General features: G+C 45.1%; 1 protein-coding gene across 1 annotated transcript in view; it reads right to left on the bottom strand.

Moving 5' to 3' along the window:
* Positions 1–22,191, bottom strand: part of DBH (dopamine beta-hydroxylase) — a 391,011-nt gene that overhangs the window by 41,682 nt on the left and 327,138 nt on the right. Inside the window, exons 10-11 of the mRNA XM_086921073.1 lie at positions 12,978–13,105; positions 9,852–10,011 (exon numbers count right to left, since the gene is read on the bottom strand). Coding sequence (XP_086777199.1) covers positions 9,852–10,011; positions 12,978–13,105 — 288 coding nt within the window. The remainder of the gene's footprint in view (positions 1–9,851; positions 10,012–12,977; positions 13,106–22,191) is intronic.

Consider the following 22,191-nt stretch of genomic DNA (forward strand, 5'->3'; position numbering starts at 1 on the left):
CCCTACGCTATCCAACGCTTTCCCTACTGTTGCACTCTCTGGAGTGAGAATAGTAATTTTTACCCGTACGCTATCCAACGCTTTCCCTACTGTTGCACTCTCTGGAGTGGGAATAGTAATTTGTACCCCTACGCAATCCAACGCTTTCCCTACTGTTGCACTCTCTGGAGTGGGAATAGTAATTTTTACCCCTACGCTATCCAACGCTTTCTCTACTGTTGCACTCTCTGGAGTGGGAATAGTAATTTTTACTCCTACGCTATCCAACGCTTTCCCTACTGTTGCACTCTCTGGAGTGGGAATAGTAATTTTACCCCTACGCTATCAAACGCTTTCCCTACTGTTGCACTCTCTGGAGAAGGAATAGTAATTTTTACCCTTACGCTATCCAACGTTTTATATAAGTGATTGTAAAAAAATTAAATGTTTATTTTATTTTATATATTACTTACATTTTATTTATGTTATTGTTTTATGTTTATAAATGTATTAGTAATTTAGAATATATTTTATTAATTTATAAATTAGTAAAATAATTATTAATACCTATTGTTCAGTACATATATATTATATATTTACTGTATATATTTAATTAATGTATTATTAATATATATGTATTATTTATTAATTTTAAACATTATTAGATACTTTTAGATATGTATATTTTATTTATTAGTGTTATATACTTAATTTTACATTTATATATTAAAAGAAAAAAAATCGATATTTTTAACATCGATATTTTTTACATCTATATTATTTTTTCGATATTTTTGTACTTACCATGTTGTAGATAGGATGTCGATATTTTTGCCCTCGATATTGTTGACTCGATATTCTTGTAGGTCGATATTTATGAGGTCGAAATTCTGTCAGTGATCCGGCTGAAAGGCCAGAAACCGGTCCCCGGTAGCTTGTTTCCTTCCCAGTATAAGAATTGGCTTGGTAGTTTGGTCTGCCCTGTTCCCATGATGCACTGGGCCAGGGTCAGACTAATTTGCATATAGCCAAGTTCTGAGCTGGGATGGTGCAGTGAGCTAAAAAATGGTGATGATCAAGCCCTGATCTTTGGACTGGGATAAGAGTGGTCTGCTTAATTCAGACACTCTGTTCATCACCACCCCCTTTTCTGAATCATTTTTGTCCACCATAAGCGTGGAAGGGTATACTCAGATGTGAGTCCCTAGCTCATTGCACCATCAGGATTCAAGCAAGCCGGGCCGAAGACGGCTGAAATGCCAGAAACCGGTCCCCGGTAGCTTGTTTCCTTTCCAGTATAAGAATTGGCTTGGTAGTTTGGTCTGCCCTATTCCCATGATGCACTGGGCCAGGGTCAGGCTAATTTGCATATAGCCAAGTTCTGAGCTGGGATGGTGCAGTCAGCTAAAAAACGGTGATGGATCAAGCCCTGATCTTTGGACTGGGTAAGAGTGGTCTGCTTAATTCAGACACTCTGTTCATCACCACCCCCTTTTCTGAATCATTTTTGTCCACCATAAGCATGGAAGGGTATACTCAGATGTGAGTCCCTAGCTCATTGCACCATCAGGATTCAAGCAAACCGGGCCGAAGACGGCTGAAATGCCAGAAACCGGTTCCCGGTAGCATGTTTCCTTCCCAGTATAAGAATTGGCTTGGTAGTTTGGTCTGCCCTGTTCCCATGATGCACTGGGCCAGGGTCAGACTAATTTGCATATAGCCAAGTTCTGAGCTGGGATGTTGCAGTGAGCTAAAAAACGGTGATGGATCAAGCCCTGATCTTTGGACTGGGTAAGAGTGGTCTGCTTAATTCAGACACTCTGTTCATCACCACCCCCTTTTCTGAATCATTTTTGTCCACCATAAGCGTGGAAGGGTATACTCAGATGTGAGTCCCTAGCTCATTGCACCATCAGGATTCAAGCAAGCCGGGCCGAAGACGGCTGAAATGCCAGAAACCGGTCCCCGGTAGCTTGTTTCCTTCCCAGTATAAGAATTGGCTTGGTAGTTTGGTCTGCCCTGTTCCCATGATGCACTGGGCCAGGGTCAGAATAATTTGCATATAGCCAAGTTCTGAGCTGGGATGGTGCAGTGAGCTAAAAAACGGTGATGGATCAAGCCCTGATCTTTGGACTGGGTAAGAGTGGTCTGCTTAATTCAGACACTCTGTTCATCACCACCCCCTTTTCTGAATCATTTTTGTCCACCATAAGCGTGGAAGGGTATACTCAGATGTGAGTCCCTAGCTCATTGCACCATCAGGATTCAAGCAAGCCGGGCCGAAGACGGCTGAAATGCCAGAAACCGGTCCCCGGTAGCTTGTTTCCTTCCCAGTATAAGAATTGGCTTGGTAGTTTGGTCTGCCCTGTTCCCATGATGCACTGGGCCAGGGTCAGACTAATTTGCATATAGCCAAGTTCTGAGCTGGGATGGTGCAGTGAGCTAAAAAACGGTGATGGATCAAGCCCTGATCTTTGGACTAGGTAAGAGTGGTCTGCTTAATTCAGACACTCTGTTCATCACCACCCCCTTTTCTGAATCATTTTTGTCCACCATAAGCGTGGAAGGGTATACTCAGATGTGAGTCCCTAGCTCATTGCACCATCAGGATTCAAGCAAGCCGGGCCGAAGACGGCTGAAATGCCATAAACCGGTCCCCGGTAGCTTGTTTCCTTCCCAGTATAAGAATTGGCTGGTAGTTTGGTCTGCCCTGTTCCCGTGATGCACTGGGCCAGGGTCAGACTAATTTGCATATAGCCAAGTTCTGAGCTGGGATGGTGCAGTCAGCTAAAAAACGGTGATGGATCAAGCCCTGATCTTTGGACTGGGTAAGAGTGGTCTGCTTAATTCAGACACTCTGTTCATCACCACCCCCTTTTCTGAATCATTTTTGTCCACCATAAGCGTGGAAGGGTATACTCAGATGTGAGTCCCTAGCTCATTGCACCATCAGGATTCAAGCAAGCCGGGCCGAAGACGGCTTAAATGCCAGAAACCGGTCCCCGGTAGCTTGTTTCCTTCCCAGTATAAGAATTGGCTTGGTAGTTTGGTCTGCCCTGTTCCCATGATGCACTGGGCCAGGGTCAGACTAATTTGCATATAGCCAAGTTCTGAGCTGGGAAGGTGCAGTGAGCTAAAAAACGGTGATGGATCAAGCCCTGATCTTTGGACTGGGTAAGAGTGGTCCGCTTAATTCGGACACTCTGTTCATCACCACCCCCTTTTCTGAATCATTTTTGTCCACCATAAGCGTGGAAGGGTATACTCAGATGTGAGTCCCTAGCTCATTGCACCATCAGGATTCAAGCAAGCCGGGCCGAAGACGGCTGAAATGCCAGAAACCGGTCCCCGGTAGCTTGTTTCCTTCCCAGTATAAGAATTGGCTTGGTAGTTTGGTCTGCCCTGTTCCCGTGATGCACTGGGCCAGGGTCAGACTAATTTGCATATAGCCAAGTTCTGAGCTGGGATGGTGCAGTGAGCTAAAAAACGGTGATGGATCAAGCCATGATATGTGGACTGGGTAAGAGTGGTCTGCTTAATTCAGACACTCTGTTCATCACCACCCCCTTTTCTGAATCGATATGCAGGGAAGCGCCACTTATTGTAAATATGCCCCGTAATCTTTATCTAAACCAAACAAAACCAAAACGACAAAAATCCAGATTCCATTATTAAAAATATGACTTTCACAATTTAAAAAGTGTTCTTGTTCTGTTCAAAGCAAATTACACATGAAACACTTTTCACACAATGTACCTTGGATGCGTCGCGCACACAACAAAAACTGTCACGGGGAAGGTGATTCATCGGTTCCTTACACTCAGGAAAGATGATGCGTCCGTTCTTTGCTTCAGGGGAGGTGATGCGTCGATGCCTTACTACCACGCAGGAGCTGGATGCATCGGTTCCTTACTGAAGTGGAGGTGAAGCGTTGTGTTTCTTACTGTGCTGGGAGGTGATGCATCGATTTCTTACTGCCGCCCTGGTGTTCTTGCTGGCATGGCACCCACATGCGATGCGTGATGATCGGGTATATATCGGTTCTCGATGCGGCGACGGCACTGGTGTTATTTTCTTCTGCCGTGGTCCACATTGCAGTCGCACAGCAGGGCCTGCATCTGAATCGATGCAGTGATCTTGGCCTGCGAAGATCAGTGCACTTGATGCAGCGATTTCTGGAGCCACAGGCAGGTGCTGCGTCGGTTTCTTCAGCGATTGGTCAGAAACAGGTACGGATACTTCATGCTTCTCCTTGTTGCGTTGCTTTTCCAGCTCTCAGCGGCAAACAGCTTCCAGAGGTTCAAAAGAGGAGCAGGCACCTCTTAGCAGGTCAGAACTCCAAGCAAGGAAGTTATTTATTTATTTATTTATTTATAAATTTCTAAAGCGCGAACAAATACCACGAATGGTGTCTCGGCGCTGGGCAGACAGAGAGGCACTACCTGTGCATTATTGAGTGAACAGCCATGTCTTCACTTGCCTTCTGAAGAGCAACAGTGAGGGGCTGGTTTTTATGTGATGGGGCAGGGAGTTCCAGAGCCTCGAGGCAGCCACCAAGAAGCGTCTATCTCCCCAGTTGACTGTTCGCACTCGTTGAATGCATAGTGATGTGGAGGAGGCAGATCTTAGCGCTCTTTTGGGAGCATACAGCTGCAGTGATTCCCTAAAAAAGTCGGGTCCTTGGCTATTCAGTGCCTTGTATATGATACACAAAGCCTTGAATTTTGTTCTCTTTTTTACTGGGAGCCAGTGCAGTTGGTAAATGACTGATGAGATCGGTGCGAACTTGGGAGTTTTGGTCAGAATTCGCGCCGCGGCGTTCTGCACCATTTGTAGCTTTTTAAAGACCTGCTCCTGGGCATTCAGCAGAAGCCCATTGCAGTAGTCCACCTTGGATAACACCAAGGAGGACATCAGGGTTTTCCCTGCCGATAATGGAAGGTAGGGTAGTATCTTTTTCACCTTCCGCAGCGTAAAGAAGGCAGAGGAGACTACTGCATTTGCGTGGTTGGTGAAACTTAGTTTGCTGTCGAACAACACTCCTAGGTTTCTAACCTTTGGGACTGGGATGGGTGGGTTGCCCATTTCCGGTGGCCACCAGATCGGAGACCAGGATGGTTTTAGATCTCCAAACACCATCACCTCGGTCTTATCCGTGTTCAGTTTTAGACAATTACTGTCCATCCAGCGACTAATGGCTCTCATCCCAGTCTGAAAGTTGGCTGCCACTTCGATCCCATTCTTGTGTACTGCGAGTACCAACTGAGTATCGTCGGCGTACGAAGTCACTCCCATTCCATAGGTTTTAATGACCCTCGCCAAGTCCGACACATAGATGTTAAAAAGCGTCGGACTCAGCGAGGATCCCTGGGGGACTCCGCAAGGCAGTACAAACGATGGTGAATAGAAGTTCCCCATCTTCACTGACTGTTCTCTATTGGCCAGGAAAGAGGTCAGCAGTTCCGCAGCCCTACCCCTTATGCCCATGGCTTTGACACGGTCGATCAAGATGTTGTGATCGACCGTGTCAAAGACCGCTGATAGATCCAGCAGGATCAGTACAGCTGAACCGCCCTGGTCCATGATCTGTCTGATCTCTTCAGAGGCCTTAATGAGCGCCGTCTCCGTTCCATGTCCACTCCTGAACCCGAACTGGGTGTTATCTAACAGGTTGTTTTGATCGATGTAGTTTGCCAGCTGTTTATTTATGACTTTTTCAAGTATTTTTGAAGGGTAGGGGAGGGCTGCTATAGGGCGATAGCTTTTTAATTCCAAGGTGTTAAGGGTTGGTTTCTTTAAAAGTGGCTTTATTATAGCGGTTTTCCAGTTTTGGGGATATTTTCCTGTGTCACAAATAGTGCTGCAGATGTTCTCCAGGATTGGTGCTACCACATCGGATGTTAATTTGATAATGGTTGGTGGGCAAGGGTCAAGAGGGGAGCCTGACATGGTGGTTTTGATAAGATCTTTTATTTCTAGCAGTGATGGAGGGATAAATTCAGTCAGAGATGAGGATGTAAGTTCTATATTCTTGGTGTTATCTGCCAGTTCCTCATTTGTGATGTTATTAAATTTATCGAAGATTTCTGTTACCTTGGTCCTGAAAAAGTCGGCCATTTTATTACAGAAGTCTTGGGAGGTTTCATTAGTGTTAGCTATTGGTATCGTTGTTAGTGTGGCCACTGTCTGATATAATTTTTTGCTGGAATTCTGTGCTTTTTCTATCTGTTCACAGAAGTATTTACTTTTTTCCAATCTTAGCGTCTTTCTGTAATTTGATAGCGCTAGTTTGTACCTTTCTTTGTCGTTGTTGTCATACTTGACTCGCCATCGCCTTTCTAGATTGCGGCATTTCTGTCTTTCTATTCGTAGTCGTTCAGAGAACCATGGGGCAGATGGTGTTGTACGATTTGACCGCACTCTTTTTAGAGGCGCTATTTGATTGAAGGTATCTGTTAGCCATTGGTTATAGTTGTTTGCCGCTGGTTGAGGGTCTGATTCTATGGGTGGTTTAGTATTTTCAAGAATCTCGGCTAGCGTGTTCATATCTATATTTTTCCAGTCCCTACTGAGCTTCTGTTGCTTGTTTGCAAAGGGTTGATTTTTGTGTTTCTTAACACAGATGTGAAAAACCACCACGGCATGATCTGACCATACTATGGGAGTTACAGTAGGGGGGGTAATGGCTGGGTTATTCGTGAATAGTCCGTCGAGAATGTGACCTGCTTTGTGTGTGGGTGAGGTGACCAGCTGGTCTAGGCCAACGGCTTTAAGGTCCTCAATCAGACTCAGCGTATCTTTGTCTGATGTATTTTCTAAATGAAAATTGAAATCTCCGAGTATTGTAAAGTCAGAGACTTCTGGCACTGTTTCTAGTAGAGTGCTAATAGATTGGAGAAAAGGTGTTCGGGCCGCTGGGGGACGATAGAGCAGGACTCCATTGAACACTTGGGTGTGGGAGAGCGTAATAGAAAAAGATAATGTTTCAGCAGGGATGGTGATTGAAGTGCCGGTTTTTACTGCTAGGTTTTGCCGTAGGATTATAGCGAGACCGCCTCCTTTTTTTCCGGTCGGTCTGTCTTGTCTGACAATGTAATAGTCCTCGGGAATGGCTGCAACAAGATCGGGATCAGAGGCCAGGTCGGCCCATGTTTCTGTTATGAACAGAATATCCAGTTTGTGTGTCGATATTAATTCGGCCACCTCTTCATTGTGTTTACACATAGATCTAGCATTCACCAGAGCGCACTTGATGCTCGTGGTCTCATTGTGCGGTGCCCTTGGTGTTAGGGGTATCTGAGTAAGGGGGTGGATGGGTTTCAGATAGCATTTAGGGCAGGTTTTATGAATTACGTCGGAATGCGCGTCTAGGTTAAGAAGTGGGCAGTTCTGGCAGAGCATGGTGTTTCGAATCTCTGTCAGGTTGGAGGAGGAGTATTTCAGAGACTTACTAAGAGGGTGTGGAGGCAGGCTTGGAGTTTGGGCCCTGGGCGCGGGTCCGGCGCGGACTGGCGCAGACTGGCACCCCTTTGGCGCGGCTTCGGCGCGCCATCGTCGCGCCCGCTGCGCACGTCCGCTGCGCTTCCGGCAAGTATTCATCGTTTTATAGTAGGAGCTTAGGCGTAGGAGGGGCGTGGCCACGAGAGATGGGCGTGTCTCTGGGCTCCTCGCTCGTGTCAATGGCGGCGGAGAAACGAGCGTTTTACCAATTCAGCAAGTAGTCAGCTGATCGGCGATGTTCAGGTGGTGTCAGGATTAGCAAAGTGAGTAAATGAGAACACGTTAGGGGAGTTGGCGGTGACGTCTTTGTGTCCTTTAGACTTCAGAACATGAGGCAAGCAATATTACTTGGAGATCTTCCTCAAGCAGGGGACACAGCACACAACAAAGTCCTTGTCCTTTCCCTGACAGAAACAGCCACTGCAGGCCAACCCCAGACAGCAAACAGCATAGGGGCAGCACTCCACCGATGTTTCTCTAGCTCTTCTCTTTAGCAAAGGTTCCTCTTGATTTCCAGAAGTGATCTAAAAGTCTGGGTTCTGGGCCCCTCTTTTTATAATACACGATCCTTTGTTCTCTGTTGCAGAGAAGCTCTCTGCCCAGCCAAAACCAGTTCTGTCCTCTGTGGTGCAGCTTCCTGACAGGAGGTGGAGACAGCATTGTCTGAGGAAGACCAGACCCATTCAGGTGTGAAAGAAATCTTCTCCCCCTACTCTGAATGCAGCCCAGTTACATTCAGCTCAACCCGGACTCACACTGGAAAGGCACACCTAACCCCCTGAAGTGGCTGTCTGAAAAGAATGCTCATCCCCAGCCACTGTCGCTCCACAGCCAGACAGTCAATACACAACCTAGCAGAGGCACATTTGATGGTAAAGCAAGAAAATGCCTACTTTCTAAAAGTGGTATTTTCAAACCCAGAATGTGGAAATCACCCTCACTAAAAGATGCATCTTAACATTATGAGTTCAGGCATATCAAACTTTACTTTCCCATCTTGTCCCAATGGGTAGTTATATTCGTAAGATGTTATAAATAAACTCCCATTCTATCCTGTAAAACAGACAGCCTTTTAATAGTGAAAACAAAATTGGCAGTATTTCTCTATCAGGACATGCCACACACACCAGGGCATGTCCTACCTTTCACATACACTTCACCCTGCCCACAGGGGTACCTTGGGCCTACCTACCTTAGGGGTGACTCACATGTAAGAAAAGGTGTGGTTTGGGCCAGGCAAGTGGGTGCACTTGACAAGTTGACATGGCAGTACCAAGCTGCACACAGACACTGCAGTGGCAGGTCTGAGTTACATTTCCTTCTGCTTGAGTGATTGGCACAATCAGTGCAGCAATCCCACTAGTAGCATTTGGTTTACAGGCCCTGGGCACACACAGTGCATGGTACTAGGGTCTTAACTGTAAATCAAATAAGCAAATTATGGAAACACCAATCCACAACAATTTACAGAGGGAGCACATGAACTTTGGCACAGAAGAGCAGTGGCAAAGTGCCCAAAGCATCTAGACCAGCAAGGTCTAACAGTTGCTTTGAGTGTGTTTCCATGCATTTTCCTAAAATGGGAATCAAGTTTTAACAATAATGAGTAAATGAGTCTCACCAGTCTCAATCACTGTTTTCTGTCTCAATTACATTGAGTGTGGGTGTCAAACCTAACTGTGTGCTTGTTCTGATATTTGGCAATTGCTTTGTGTACTATGTACAACAAACGTTCTCATATGATCTTGGGTTTTCCCATCTTAATACTTTTTGACTTGAATATGTGCAAATTCATAGCCCTTTATATGTAATATTTAAAAGATGCTGACATTTGAAAAGAAGCTGGAGTCACATGTAGCTCCAGAATTCATAGAAGTGCTATTTAGACTCCATAGGTTATCGGATAATGAAGGCCAGCATTTAAGTGCAAGAGGTCATCCAATATACCACTACTGTGAATGGATGTAACTGATGTTACCAGACATTGTCAATGTTAGGTAAAGCAGTGCAGTTATGACTGAAGCAGAAATATATCCCTGTGTCCTGGGAGAGGATGTGAATTCCTAAAGTACTTTCTTTAACAGGAGCGGGTGTGAGTTGAAGCATAAAAACAATGGCACTTGACACATGTCCGCTCTGAAATAGTCAAACATAAATGAAGTTTGCCAGATATGATATGATATGATATGACCTGAGGGGGTCAAAACCCTCTCTAACAAAGGAGGGAGCTGAGGAAATTTGCTTCCAATGGTCACCATAGTCAAAGACCCTCCCATGGTGCACTAAGCTAATTCCATGCTATGATCAGGATTGAAGGGTGCTGTAGAACTAACACCTGTACCAACATTTGCATAATTTCATGCCAGACTTACCGGGAACCTGACAGCTGAAGACATGTTGCAATGCATAGAGATGGGTGCAAAGTTATAGAGAGATTTCAGCACTTCTTTGCTGAATGAATTCCAGGGGACAGAGGAGAACTGCTCCGGGATGGAGGTCTGGGGGCACGTACATATCTCTTCGTCATTGAACCTGTTAAAGAAGAAATTCAAAACAGCTTATTTCTTCTTACTCACTCAGTCTGATCAAACCAGTAATCATGATTAGGTGCCAACAAGAGTCAATGCGGAAATAAGGACTATAACGTATGCAAAATTACTACTCAGATTTGGCTTTTTTACCCCACCAGATGACATATTACGAAATTTGTACAGGTAAAAAATGCAAAATGAACAGTTATGCAGGTGGGAGTAGGGTAAAACATGCAGTATTTGATATTTGATATTTATTAATTTATAAATCGCCCAAATCACCCCGCCAGAGGTATCTCCGCGCTATAGGGTTGCTACAGCCAGCAGCAGAAAAGGAGCAGTTCCGAACAATGAGGTTTTTAGAAGCCTTCTGAACTGTAAATGAGCTGGGCATTGTCGCAAGTGAATTGGAAGTTAGTTCCAATAAGAAGGGCTAGGTGGGAGAGAGCTTTACCCCCCAGGCGAATTTTTTATAGCGTGGAGTTTGAAGTAAAGATTTGGTCCCTGAAGCCAATGTAATTGTTGCAGAAGAGGGATGGAGGCCGTTCGGGGAGAGGCATTGGACACCAAACGAGCCGCAGTGTTCTGGACTACTTGCAAACAATTTAAGGAGGTTTCATTAACTGAAATCAGTAAAGCATTGTAGTAGTCCAGGCGGCTTAGCACCAGTGCCTGGATAAGAGTTCTTCGAGTGTTTAAAGGTAAGAAAGGGCATACTCTTCGGAAAAGACTTAGCACACGGAAGCATGCGCCAACAGTAGTTGTGGTGTGCTCCTTCAGTATTATCTAATTATCCTCAATTACAAACTGTAAAATTATCCAGTAAAAGCGCATATATGGAATACCCATTGCACACCACTTTCACGCAGAAAACTGAGTGAAAGGGTACCATATTTACGAAGCGGCATAACGCCACTTTGTAAATATGGAGCAGGGCATTGCGCCACAGGAACCTTGGTAAAAAAGACGTTCCTGAAGTGCAATCACCTTGTAAATATGCCCCTTGGCTGTGGTAACCATTGTGTTTACTTGAGACATAGCATTGTCTATACTCTAAGGATTGGGAGTTATTGCTTGCTTTTTGCATAAAAATGAATTTTCCTTGTTATGACATCAACACTTTCTTAAACAGAGTCAACATGGCTCACATGGTTTTTCAATGTACACTTTTTTCATCCTAAGAAAAATCTAGTACATTTTTTAAAAAATCTGTAGCTCAAGTACCATTGAAGTACACATCCTGACTATCTGATTGAGTAACTAGCAGTAAAATTGTGTTTGGCCAGGAATCTTACCTAACACACTGGATTGCAAAGGACAGTTCGCGTGAGGTGAGAGAGCCAATGTTTGTAGGGTAGGGGACAGGGTAAAGTGGAGGAATGAGCACAGAGAGAGGAAGAGCAGAACCTTCTAGACAGAAGAGTAAGCAGCTGAGGAAGATGATGAGATGAGGGAAGGTAGAACTTGACATGAGGCATGGTGCCAGGGATTTGCGGACATTGCACAGCATGACAACCACTGCCTCACTCTGGATGGCGGTGTTTGTCCAAAGTTATTGCTGTTTTCTTTGGGTTTTTTTTAATGGGGTGTGCCACCCCGTACTCCTGCTGCCCTTCCCAACCTGCTGACAGGCATTTTCCCACCTGCAACTGTAGCTCTATTCCATTAGGCACTGCAGTGCAGGTGGTAAAGTGTCCGTCTGCAGGAACAATGCAACCCAAAGCCCACATGCAAGTGCTGGGATGTGTGATCCGCCATCTAAAACATCATATTGCTGACCGGACTTTTCTTGAAACTTGGGGGCATATTTACAAAGCCCCTGGGCCACGGGAATGTCACTTTTTTTTGATGATGGTACACAGTGCTGAGCCATTTTCACAAGGCCACGCAAAGCCACCCTGCGTGGCTTCACATTGCCTTGTAAATATGGCCCCCTTTCATGTACTACTCTGCGTGAACGGAGCGTTCCATGGGTGTTTCCACACAACACCAATGGATTCCCATATTTAGAGGGTTTCATAAACCTGGAATGAGTCAGATTCTTATGTCTTCCCAGGGGAGGGATTAAAGTGACGCAACAAGGAGAAATACCTTAATTTCCCCTCGTTTTTTGCTCTGCAGCACACATAGAAGGAGGAAAATGCCATTAATGATTGTTTTTGCACAGGAAGGAGTCCCTTTCTGCACAAACACAATCACAGATGCAACACAGGCACCCTGGTGCAAGGGCGCCTACGTTGGCGTTAGGCAGCCAACTGTGCTCCAGCGCAGAGGACAGCACAGGGATGGATAGTATGTACCCCTGTAAATACAATGCATCCCTGCACTTTCCTAATGACAAAGCTCTGATCAGCAAGCTGGCTTGCAGTTCTTAGCAGCATTATTTCTTGTAAATATGCTCCCATGCCCTACTGAGTGGCAGTGCTAATGAGCCATCGCAGGGTGGATTTGCCTTGCCTATGAAGGCGCAGTTCCTTTTTACCTAGAAACATTTTAACCCCTTCCGTGCGGCCGCGATTTTTCCGCTGTGTGGTAAACAAAAGAACAGGGCGGGGCCGTGACGAACCCCAGCCGTCATCCGCACTCGAGCACTGCGGAGCGTGATGGCTGGGGTTCGTCACCAGCATGGGAGGGGTTAATGAAGCTTCAGGTGCTATTTAGCAATCTGAATTTGACTCCTACTTGTGAGGCAGACTGGCCACTTTCTATTTCATTTGGTGAGAGAAGTTAAGAATGGTGGTGTGGAAGTCATGCAGTTGTCAGCGGTCAAGTTCTGCCCAAAAAGCTGAACCCGTAAGCAGATGACAAGCGGACGGTATTATCGGTTTGGCCACAATGTAAGCTATTTTCTACTGCTGCTGTGACTCCATAGCGCGTCAAATGATTCAGATGTATAGTTCATGACAGTTTCCACGTGATAGTTCTGAGTTGAGCTCCCACACAGAGCCTTGTCAGCCCATGACTCACCGGTTCACAAGATGAAAATACTTCTGCAGGTAGCCGAGGTCCACTGCGCTCTTGCAAAGCTCCAGTCTGGTCTGGGGATAATAGTGGACGTAGTTCACACACATTTCTTCCATGATGCTGAATCCACCCTTTAATATGGGGAAGACGCAAAAGAAAAATGATATGCAGGGCATAGCATATCTCGGTCAAGATCACAGAAAGTTAGCACTGTTGTAAAAAGTTTGTAAAAAGTTTTGGAACTCAGGAAATATGAAAGAAAAAGACCCTGATACCATTGCAAAAATGCATGAAACATCTGTTACTTAGATAAGGCTGGCTGGGATTGACACTACACGGAACCTTCCATCTGGGATCACTCTGAAATGAGCTCATGGAAGCAGCGCCTGTGATTTTAAAGAGTTGGAGGATGCAAAGGGCAGTGCATGAGTACAGAGCATACAGGGTTTGTGATTGGATAACGAGTGGGATGGCAGAGGGATGCTCAGCATGCCGCCTCTAGAACTGGAAGATGCATAAGGGGCAGATTGAAACTGAATATGTTATCTCAGGGAACGGGGAATACTTGGTGCTAGAACACGGACAGGGAGATGGTCACACAGAGGACTGATTTACTCAGACCGTGGCACAGTTTTCTGTCATGAATAGTTAAAGCTCCACGTGCTTGGCACACGAAGCTTTGGGATACAGGCTTGAAGTGCTGGGAGTCGCACCGTTTGTGACTGGCTCCCCTGACTCAGCAGGCCACACCAGGGGGACCAGGTTTAATAAGGGTTCACGCCAGCACAAAGGGATGCGGCAGTGCACACTCTTGCAAGGGTATTTACTTCCAGCCCTAAAGGTACTTTACAGTGGAAATATGCCCTTTTCCCAGCACAAATATTGCTCCCCACCACTTTGCATCAAGGGGGTGTTACTTGAGCGTCACTTTGGCAGATCAGCGCTCACACCCACAGGTGTTGACGCAATGCTCCCTCTACTAAGATAGCCGGACCAGGCTTTGAGTTCAAGCAGAACTGGTCGGTGAAGCTGATGATAACAAGTAGAAATATTTTCATATTATTTTTACAGCCATTCTGCACATTATATGTGTGATGCACTACACATCACACGTACAATGTGCGGAAAGTTTAAGAATTTGCTGAAACATAGGACATTTTGTGCTACAACAAGGGCATGCTACTAGAGCAAGTCGAATGCTATACAGCTATACACCCACCTCTGCAACGGTTGGGTGTGGCGCTAGGCAGCCTGTTTGTGCACCTGCAAAGGGGGTCGGAGCAGCAGGAGGCCATCTTCAATAAATACGGCTGTGCGCTTTGGCCGCTGCACTGCATTGCACACAAAAATAATAATTAAGCTCCTAGATGTCAAACTTCGGCTTTATAAAGACATCAAAATAAACTCCATTTCGAAGCCACCTTAAGTGAATCACCCAGATACTGTGCTGAACACCACATCCCTCCCATCAATACGCCTATACACAGAAATCAAAGCACATAGGGGCCGATTACGATGCAGCCCAGAAAGGCTACAACCATCAGTCGGAGCCTTTCTGGTCCGCATCTCAATTTAATGTCCGACCCCCGCGTTACAATGCTGGCGGTCGGAAATTAAACCAGCCGGTCATTCCAGCTGGCTTCCGACAGGCTCAAGGAGCCCGCCAGCGAGTCAGAGGCCGGCCCGTAATCCCTTGGGATCATGCTACTCGGTCTCATGCAGTCATTCTCACACACAACTAGGGCAGATAAGATTTTCTTGCAAATAGTCTATGTTGGACAGTATTAAATACCTATACCATTAACTCTACCATGCCAGATCTAAATTATTATTTTACTCTTCTAATTAAAAATGCTAACATTGTAGAGATACACACTGATTCGAATTCCACTCTTTGTTTCAAGACAGATGTGTCATCCTTAAGGAAACTTGCTATACACCAGCTCTAGTTTACAGAATAGCTAGAATTTAGGATATATAAGTCGGCATAGTCTAAGACACTCTAAACATCCTTATAACCACTTCATCATAAACAGTCCTCATCGCATAGATCCAGCACACGTTCAATATGCCATTCATGTGAGTTACAACAGCATCCTCTGTTCAAAGATATTGTCTTAAATCATCGTATTAGATTCACCTAAAATGGGAATCCTCATACACCCCAACACACATAATAACTAAATCTAGTATAAATATACCACAGCCTAATCAGCACAACATCATGTCATAATTACCTACCTGATTCATAATGAACAGCTAGAGAGCACTTCAATCTGGTAAGCAACCAATCACCTCTTTCACCGAACGAAAATGGGAAAGCCATTCAGCATACCCATTCATACACATCTGTACACATAAATCACTATAAGCATCTAAGATCAAATGCAATTTACCTTCACACAAATCAACGGGAATGGTGGTTAAACTAAAACGTTGTCTCTACCAACATCACACAAATTAAACCCAAAAATAGCAGACACATTTGATGGCCTTTCCTAATCCACATCAAAAGGCACTTGTGAGAAATTGTAGACCTCATTTATGAGGAATTGGCTCAGGGCAGCGCCACAAGTCTTCTTGCTGCTCTGCCCTACACCAAAGTGAAAGGGTGGGGATGCACCGTATTTATGAAATACGGTGCATTCCTGTCCTTTTCCCATATGCTGGTGCACAATTTTCTACCTAGCGCCAACGTAGGTGTAAGGGTGCCTCCGTTGCAGGCAGGATTACTTTTGTGCAGGAATGGACGTTTTCCTCTTTCTATGTGTGCTGCAGAATGCAGAACACATAGAAAGAAGAAAAAACTAGGAGAAATTAAAATATTTCTCCTCCTTACGCCTGCTCTCGGGAGGCGTAAGGTTGTTGCGCTGCCCCTGTTTTACATGATTAAGTAAATCTGGGGCAGAGTCTGGTGCTTGTGAAAACCCATTGCAACACCCATGAAATGCCTCCTTGATGTCGAGTAAGACAAAGCATTGACTTGCACTTCTTTGTCTAACTTCATATCTATGAGGCCATGCAAAGCCATGCAGAGTGGCTTTGCGTGGCCTCATAGATATGACTGAAAAGCTTACGCCACCGGAGCCTCAAAAAAAGTGATACTCAAGCAGTGCGAGCCTCTCATAAATAAGCACCCTGTGTTACTGACTGAGGGGTGTGAAACACTTCTCAACCATCAATCACAATCCTTGCCATGGTAAAGTCACAAGCAAACTCCAATTTAACCTGTGCTCAACCCTCTGGTAGCTGGGCACCAGACAATGAGGCTGAACTTGGAAGCAATGTGTACAGTATTTGTGCAACACTGTAAACAGTAATAAACTGAAACGCAATACAGGAACAATTCCATACCGGATTAAAAAAGATAAAGTATTCATAAATAATTCATGACCACAATGACAAAAATCCAATCAGTACACCCAGAGATATGCAATTGTAAAGACTTCAGTGAATACAGTGCCAAAAAGGACACAGCTCAAACTCTGGTTATCTGGTTGCGCCGGACTAGAACAAAGTCACAAGTTCAGGCTGACCAATATGTAGTGTGGGCCTGCTACAGGGACCCACTTAGGCCCACTGAACGAAAGTGCTTTAAATCCTGGGTGCGGAGCATTGCAAGATCCTGCGCCAAGAATACATTGCGCAATTAACGTGATGTGAGGTCCTGGTTGGAGATGCGCCATGCAGCATTGGTTCGGGGGATCTCCAAGGTTACAATGGGAGATCCTGCATTGTTGTCGAGTAGGCTTGCGTCAAAAGAGCTTGCGAAGCGATGTTCTGCGTCGAGGATGAGGTGCACATCAATAGTTCCAATAAAGCTGCGGGCTGTGGGGCGATGCATGGTCCTTGCGCTGGGAGAGTACTCACAGCAGAGGTGATGCATTTGTTTTGCTCGTGGTTGCACCCAGCAGCAAAGGAGATGCTTCAGTTCTGATGGATCCATGTTTGGGCTGGCAGAGCACCTTAAAGCCCACTTCCAAAGGTCCAAGACTGGACTTGAACTACTTGGCAGGGTAGGACTCACAGTTGAAGAGTCCAGATGCTGGTTGCAAGAGTCTAGTGATTGGAGTCACTTTGGTGGTCCTGGGTAAAAGTTGCAGGTCCATTCCTTCTCCCTCAGGCAAGAGGGCAGAAGGACTACAGAGCAGGGCATCAGTCCTTCAAGGCAGCAGTCCAGTAGAGTGGAAGTCCTTTCAGCAGCACAGCAGTCTTTCTTCCTGGCAGAGTCTTTCACAGATTCAGAAGTGTACTGAAGATGTGATGACGGGAAACGTCCTTTTGGATAAAGCTGGATTCGCGCTGTGCCTTAAAGGCACTGGCAACAGAACAAACACGTCTTTAGCACGCAATCGTTCTGCACAGAAGTAGTTGCAACAACTTGCTTTAGGGGGCACAGTGGCGGAGTAGTGTTGGAATTAAAGTCCGCCACACTTCCCTACTGTTGCACAGACTGGAGTTGGAATAGTAAATTAAACTATTCCAATATCCAGCCCCCCAAAGGGAACTTGTTACAACAAATGGGTGCTAAAGACGCATTCATTCAAATGACAGAATGCCTAAGGAATTCGTTAAAAACACATGTGAAATTCATTCATTTGGACTGAGGTCCAATACTTCTTCGGAGTGGGAGAAACTTCTAGAGGATTCCTTTGAAGTGCTCAGGTGTCCTGCTTCCCCTGCCCTGTCTCCAGACTAACTACAGGAGGTATGCAATCCTCGTGTAAAGGCAGAACACAGCCTATTCAGGGGTAAGTGGGGCTGTGCATAGTTCTGCGCTCCTATCCTCGCAGTGTTGACCCACCAAGGCACACCAAATCTCTCTATTGTGTGTGGTTGTCTAAGAGGAATACATAAAGACCAACTAGACATAGTCATGAGACCCAGAGACAGGCAGCAAGCACCGAATGGCTAAGGCAGGAAAATGCCAACTTTCTAAAAGTGGTATTTTAAAAACTGTAATTTAAAATCCCACTTTATCATAAAAGAAGATTTTTTAATACAATTCGAAAGACACCAAACATGTACTATTTTCCTGCTCTCATACGATATCCTTTTTAAATTTAATAAGGTAACTCCAAAGTTATCCTATGATTGAGTTAGACCCTGTAATAGTGAAAAATAATTTAGGAGTTTTTCACTATCAGAAAATGTAAAACTGAAAAGTACATGTCCTACTTTTTAAATACATTGCACTCTGCCCTCTGGGCTATTTGTGGCATACACTTAGGGTGACGTATATGTATTAAAAAGGAAGATCTGGGCCTGGCAAATGTTTTTTCTGCAAGGGTCGAAATGGCAGTTTAAAACTGCACACACAGGCTGCATGTTTAAGAGCTACTTAAATGGGCGGCACAAGAAGTGCTGCAGGCCCACTCGTAGTATGTAATTTACGGTCCCGGGGTACGTGCAGTACCACTTAACTATTGACTGGTGTTTCCTGTAGGCTGCGAGCTTGCACGCGCGCCATAACTTCTCTGAGTACACAATTATGATTATGAAGTGCACATTCTTCACATATCACAAGCGAGACTGTTCATGGCTCCTGATTTTATTCTTAAAAAAAGGGAACAGCATGAAAAAAAGAGCGGCGTTGGTGATCTCATGTGGAAGAGCAGACCACATGGAAGAGGAGAGAAGAAGTTTCGTATTCTTCTCCCATGACCCAGCCTGGGGGCTGCAGAAGGTCACATGTTTTGTCGCAAGTGGCTCTCGCACAGGCCACATGCCGTATTTATTTTAGAGGTAGCGGCAGCGGTGGCTACAGCAGTGGTTTCTCTGATGAAAATATTTTTTTAAGTCCATGCATTAATTAGTATTGCTTGGCATTCAAGGGCATGATACAAGGTTTGCTGCATTCAATTGTTTTAACTAGGTTTACAATTGTTTCCTTTAAAATCTGCTCTAGACATTATGTTTACTTGCGGAGAGTTGATGCTGTAGAAATGGCTTCTGATGTTCTTGGCCTACTCATTCAACGCCTGGGGTGATAATTAGATAAAGATCAGCCAGCTAGCTTACTCTTCTGGCATCAGTGCACACGCACCTCTGTCTCTGTTTTTTAATCCCTTGTACAAGCTGAGCCCTGAAATGTTTGCCACCTAATCATGCAGCAAACGTCGCCTAACATATGATGAAGTCTTTTCAAAATATAAAAAAAATATTAACCTTTCTTTAGCAGGCAAAAGCTTGACATTAATATGCCAAATTTAAGCATTTCATTGAGAAAGTGAGAGTTTTTAAATGCAAACTTAGAAGCATTCTTGCCTGTAAGGGACAGGCAAGAATGCTTCTAAGTTCGCATTTTTGGCAGCATTTTTGGCATGCATTTTTGGCAGCATGTTTGTGAAGTAAGAGGAAAGTAATTTGTCATGTGCACCCTGTATGTGGCACATTATTATAAATAGAGCAACATTATAGTCTATTAAATCAAACAAAATTGTCGCCTCACCTAGTATTCTGAAGTAACCTATTTGAAAGTGCTTTTGTATGTGACAATCAAACAAATGGAGGATTGCAGAATACAATATTTGCCTATTGTCATACTGTTTGGTTAAGAAGGAAGCCAGGATTAATGTAAGCTTTTCTTGGTCTCACCTTCAATAAATCAGCCACTAAATGGGTATCTATTTGTCTCTCCCGTTTATCTCAAATTGTAATGCTTTGTTTTAAACTCCTTGTGCATAATTTTCACATTGCTTATCGAGCACTGGAGAGACAGGCGTGCTGTGCTGGTTTAGAAATCTGTTTAATGAATGCTAATAAGGAAACATTTGAGCATTTACCTCTTAGGTCTAAACTAGAACCACATTTACCTATCAAATGCATGGTTGATTTTTTGGCCACATAGCCTTGGCTGCAGTGTACAGACGCCTTCCACTGCCTCACACAGAGGAAAGAAATTCAAGGGAACAATGTTAGAGACTTAAAAGTAAATTCAATATGCCAATTGGGGATAAGCCAATGTTACCAAGATTTAGAGAGTGAGCTCACACACTTTAACATTGGTTACTAGTGGTAAAGCGCACAGAGTCTTAAGGCCAAAAAAAAACAGTTCACAGAAATGTGGAGGAGGGAGACAAAACATTTGTGGGGCAGACTACCCTAAGGCTGACAGGTCTAATAGCATCTGTGTCAAGAATCTGGTACAATGCCATAGTAATGAGAGCTAGGCGTATAGGAATTTGAATAACAATACTTGTTCTTGAATGTTAGCAGTGTTAACAAAGAACTAACCTAATCCAGAATAACTTTTTAAAAATTAAGCTAATTGACCTAGCTCTTACTATTGCTTCATTATGTTATGCTTTTGGGCTTTTATTTCTCCTTCTACCGTTAGCATGGCACTACAGCGCTTTCTTAATCTGGGCGGAGTTAGGTAATGTGAAAGTAAAATGAGTCCGACCCTAATGGATATCTTTGGCATTTGTTATAGGTATGTAAAGGTCAAAATAATGTAATGTTTTTCAATGATCTCCATCATCGTTTGCAAATTGCCCAGCCTAAGAGGATTGTATTTAGAGTGTTACTAGCCGCAAAAATCGCTATGTTGTGCTGTTGTATGCCAGTAGCTCACAGCCACCTTCAGTGTAGCCCACAGCCTTAAGTTAAATTTGCATAGTCTGTGTTTATTTTACAATATTATCATCAGGCTACAGATAGCAGGGTCTGATAATGAGCAGAGCTTGAGCCAGATTTTTGACCCATTGTGAGGCACAGGGGCAACGGCCTTTCCAATGCATGCTGGGCCATGTGCGCCATTTACCTGCAAGTGTAGCAATGCTTGCTTGAACCACTCCTCTGCCTTAACCACGCATACGTGTGGTTAAGGCAGATAGAGGTCTAGAATCCTAATGGGTGAGGAGAGGAAGAGGAAGAGTCGGGACAGGAAGCTCTGGAGTAGATAGGTACGTGGGGCTGGGGCCAGGTTTGGGGGGTACTTTTTAGGGGTGATCAATGGATAAAGGCTCAGAACGGGAGTGGGCTGGGGTAGTTTTTGGAAAGGGGGCAGGGTTTTAGGGCTCTAGGCAGGGGCTTTGCAGTGATTTTAAGGGCCAGGGCCAGGTTTTGGGGGGCAGTTTTTTCGGGGTTGGGGGTCGGTTTTAGGGTTCAGGGCGGGTGCAGGGGGCTGGGGTAGGTTTAAGGGCTGTGACTGGGTTTGGGGGGTTTAGGAGTGGGGCTTGGTTTTAGGGCTAAGGTCTGGGGGGGGTCAGGTAGATTTTTTAAAGGAGGACATCATTGTGGGCCTCAGGGGGAAGAGTAGGGTTAGTTTTTAGGGCAGCGCAGGGGTACGTTTTAGGGTTTAGGGTGAGGGACTGGGGTCGGGGTCATTTTTGGTTGGGGTAGGGTTTTAGGCCTCAGAGCAGGGAGGGGAAGGGGTAGTTTTAATGGCAAAGCAACTTGAGAGGTTCGTGGAATCCTCAGAGGCACTTCACCCGGCCCAATCAGGGTTCCGTACCTCTTTTAGTACAGAGACTGCACTTGTGGAGATGGCAGAGGCCATCAGGGAGTGCCTTGACGGAGGCGGCAGAGCGGCCCTAATTTTATTGGACCTCTCTGCCGCGTTCGACACAGTGCCCCACCTCCAGCTTCTATCTAGGCTGGAGAATATTGGCATCTCGGGCACAGCATTAGGATGGATCAGGTCTTTTCTATCTGATCGGTCCCAACAGATCTGGCTACCTCCCTATCACTCTTCTAACCGAAGGGAAGAGACTGGAGTACCACAAGGGTCGACCTTGAGTCCCCTTCTATTTAATGTTTATTTAACACCTCTGATCCGGCTGGCAGAGAACTTGGGAGCAAAGATTATGGCCTATGCCGACGACACCCAACTTCTCTTCACCTGGAATAAGGAGAACATCTGCACTTCAGGAGTCCGCCAATGCCTATCCTCTGTATTTGCCTGGCTAGCTAGAGCATGCCTCAAATGCAACGAGGACAAATCAGAAATCCTGCTCTACGGCCAATTTCCCACTGACTTTAAGGAGTCCATTTGGCCCAGTGAATCAACATGCCCAACGGGAGAGAGTGGGATAGCCAAGAATCTGGGTATTTGGTTTGGAGCCGACCTGTGTTTTCGCGACCAGATCTCGAGACTGGCGGGGACTTGCTTTGGAACCCTGACCACTCTTCGCAGATTCTGTCCCCTTCTCCCCCAAACGGCCAAAGAAACGGTAGCCAGAGCACTGGTGCTCTCCCGTCTGGACTACTCGAA

The sequence above is a fragment of the Lissotriton vulgaris genome, chromosome 5, assembly GCF_964263255.1.
Source record: "Lissotriton vulgaris chromosome 5, aLisVul1.2, whole genome shotgun sequence".
In the NCBI taxonomy this organism is placed as follows: Eukaryota; Metazoa; Chordata; class Amphibia; order Caudata; family Salamandridae; genus Lissotriton; species Lissotriton vulgaris.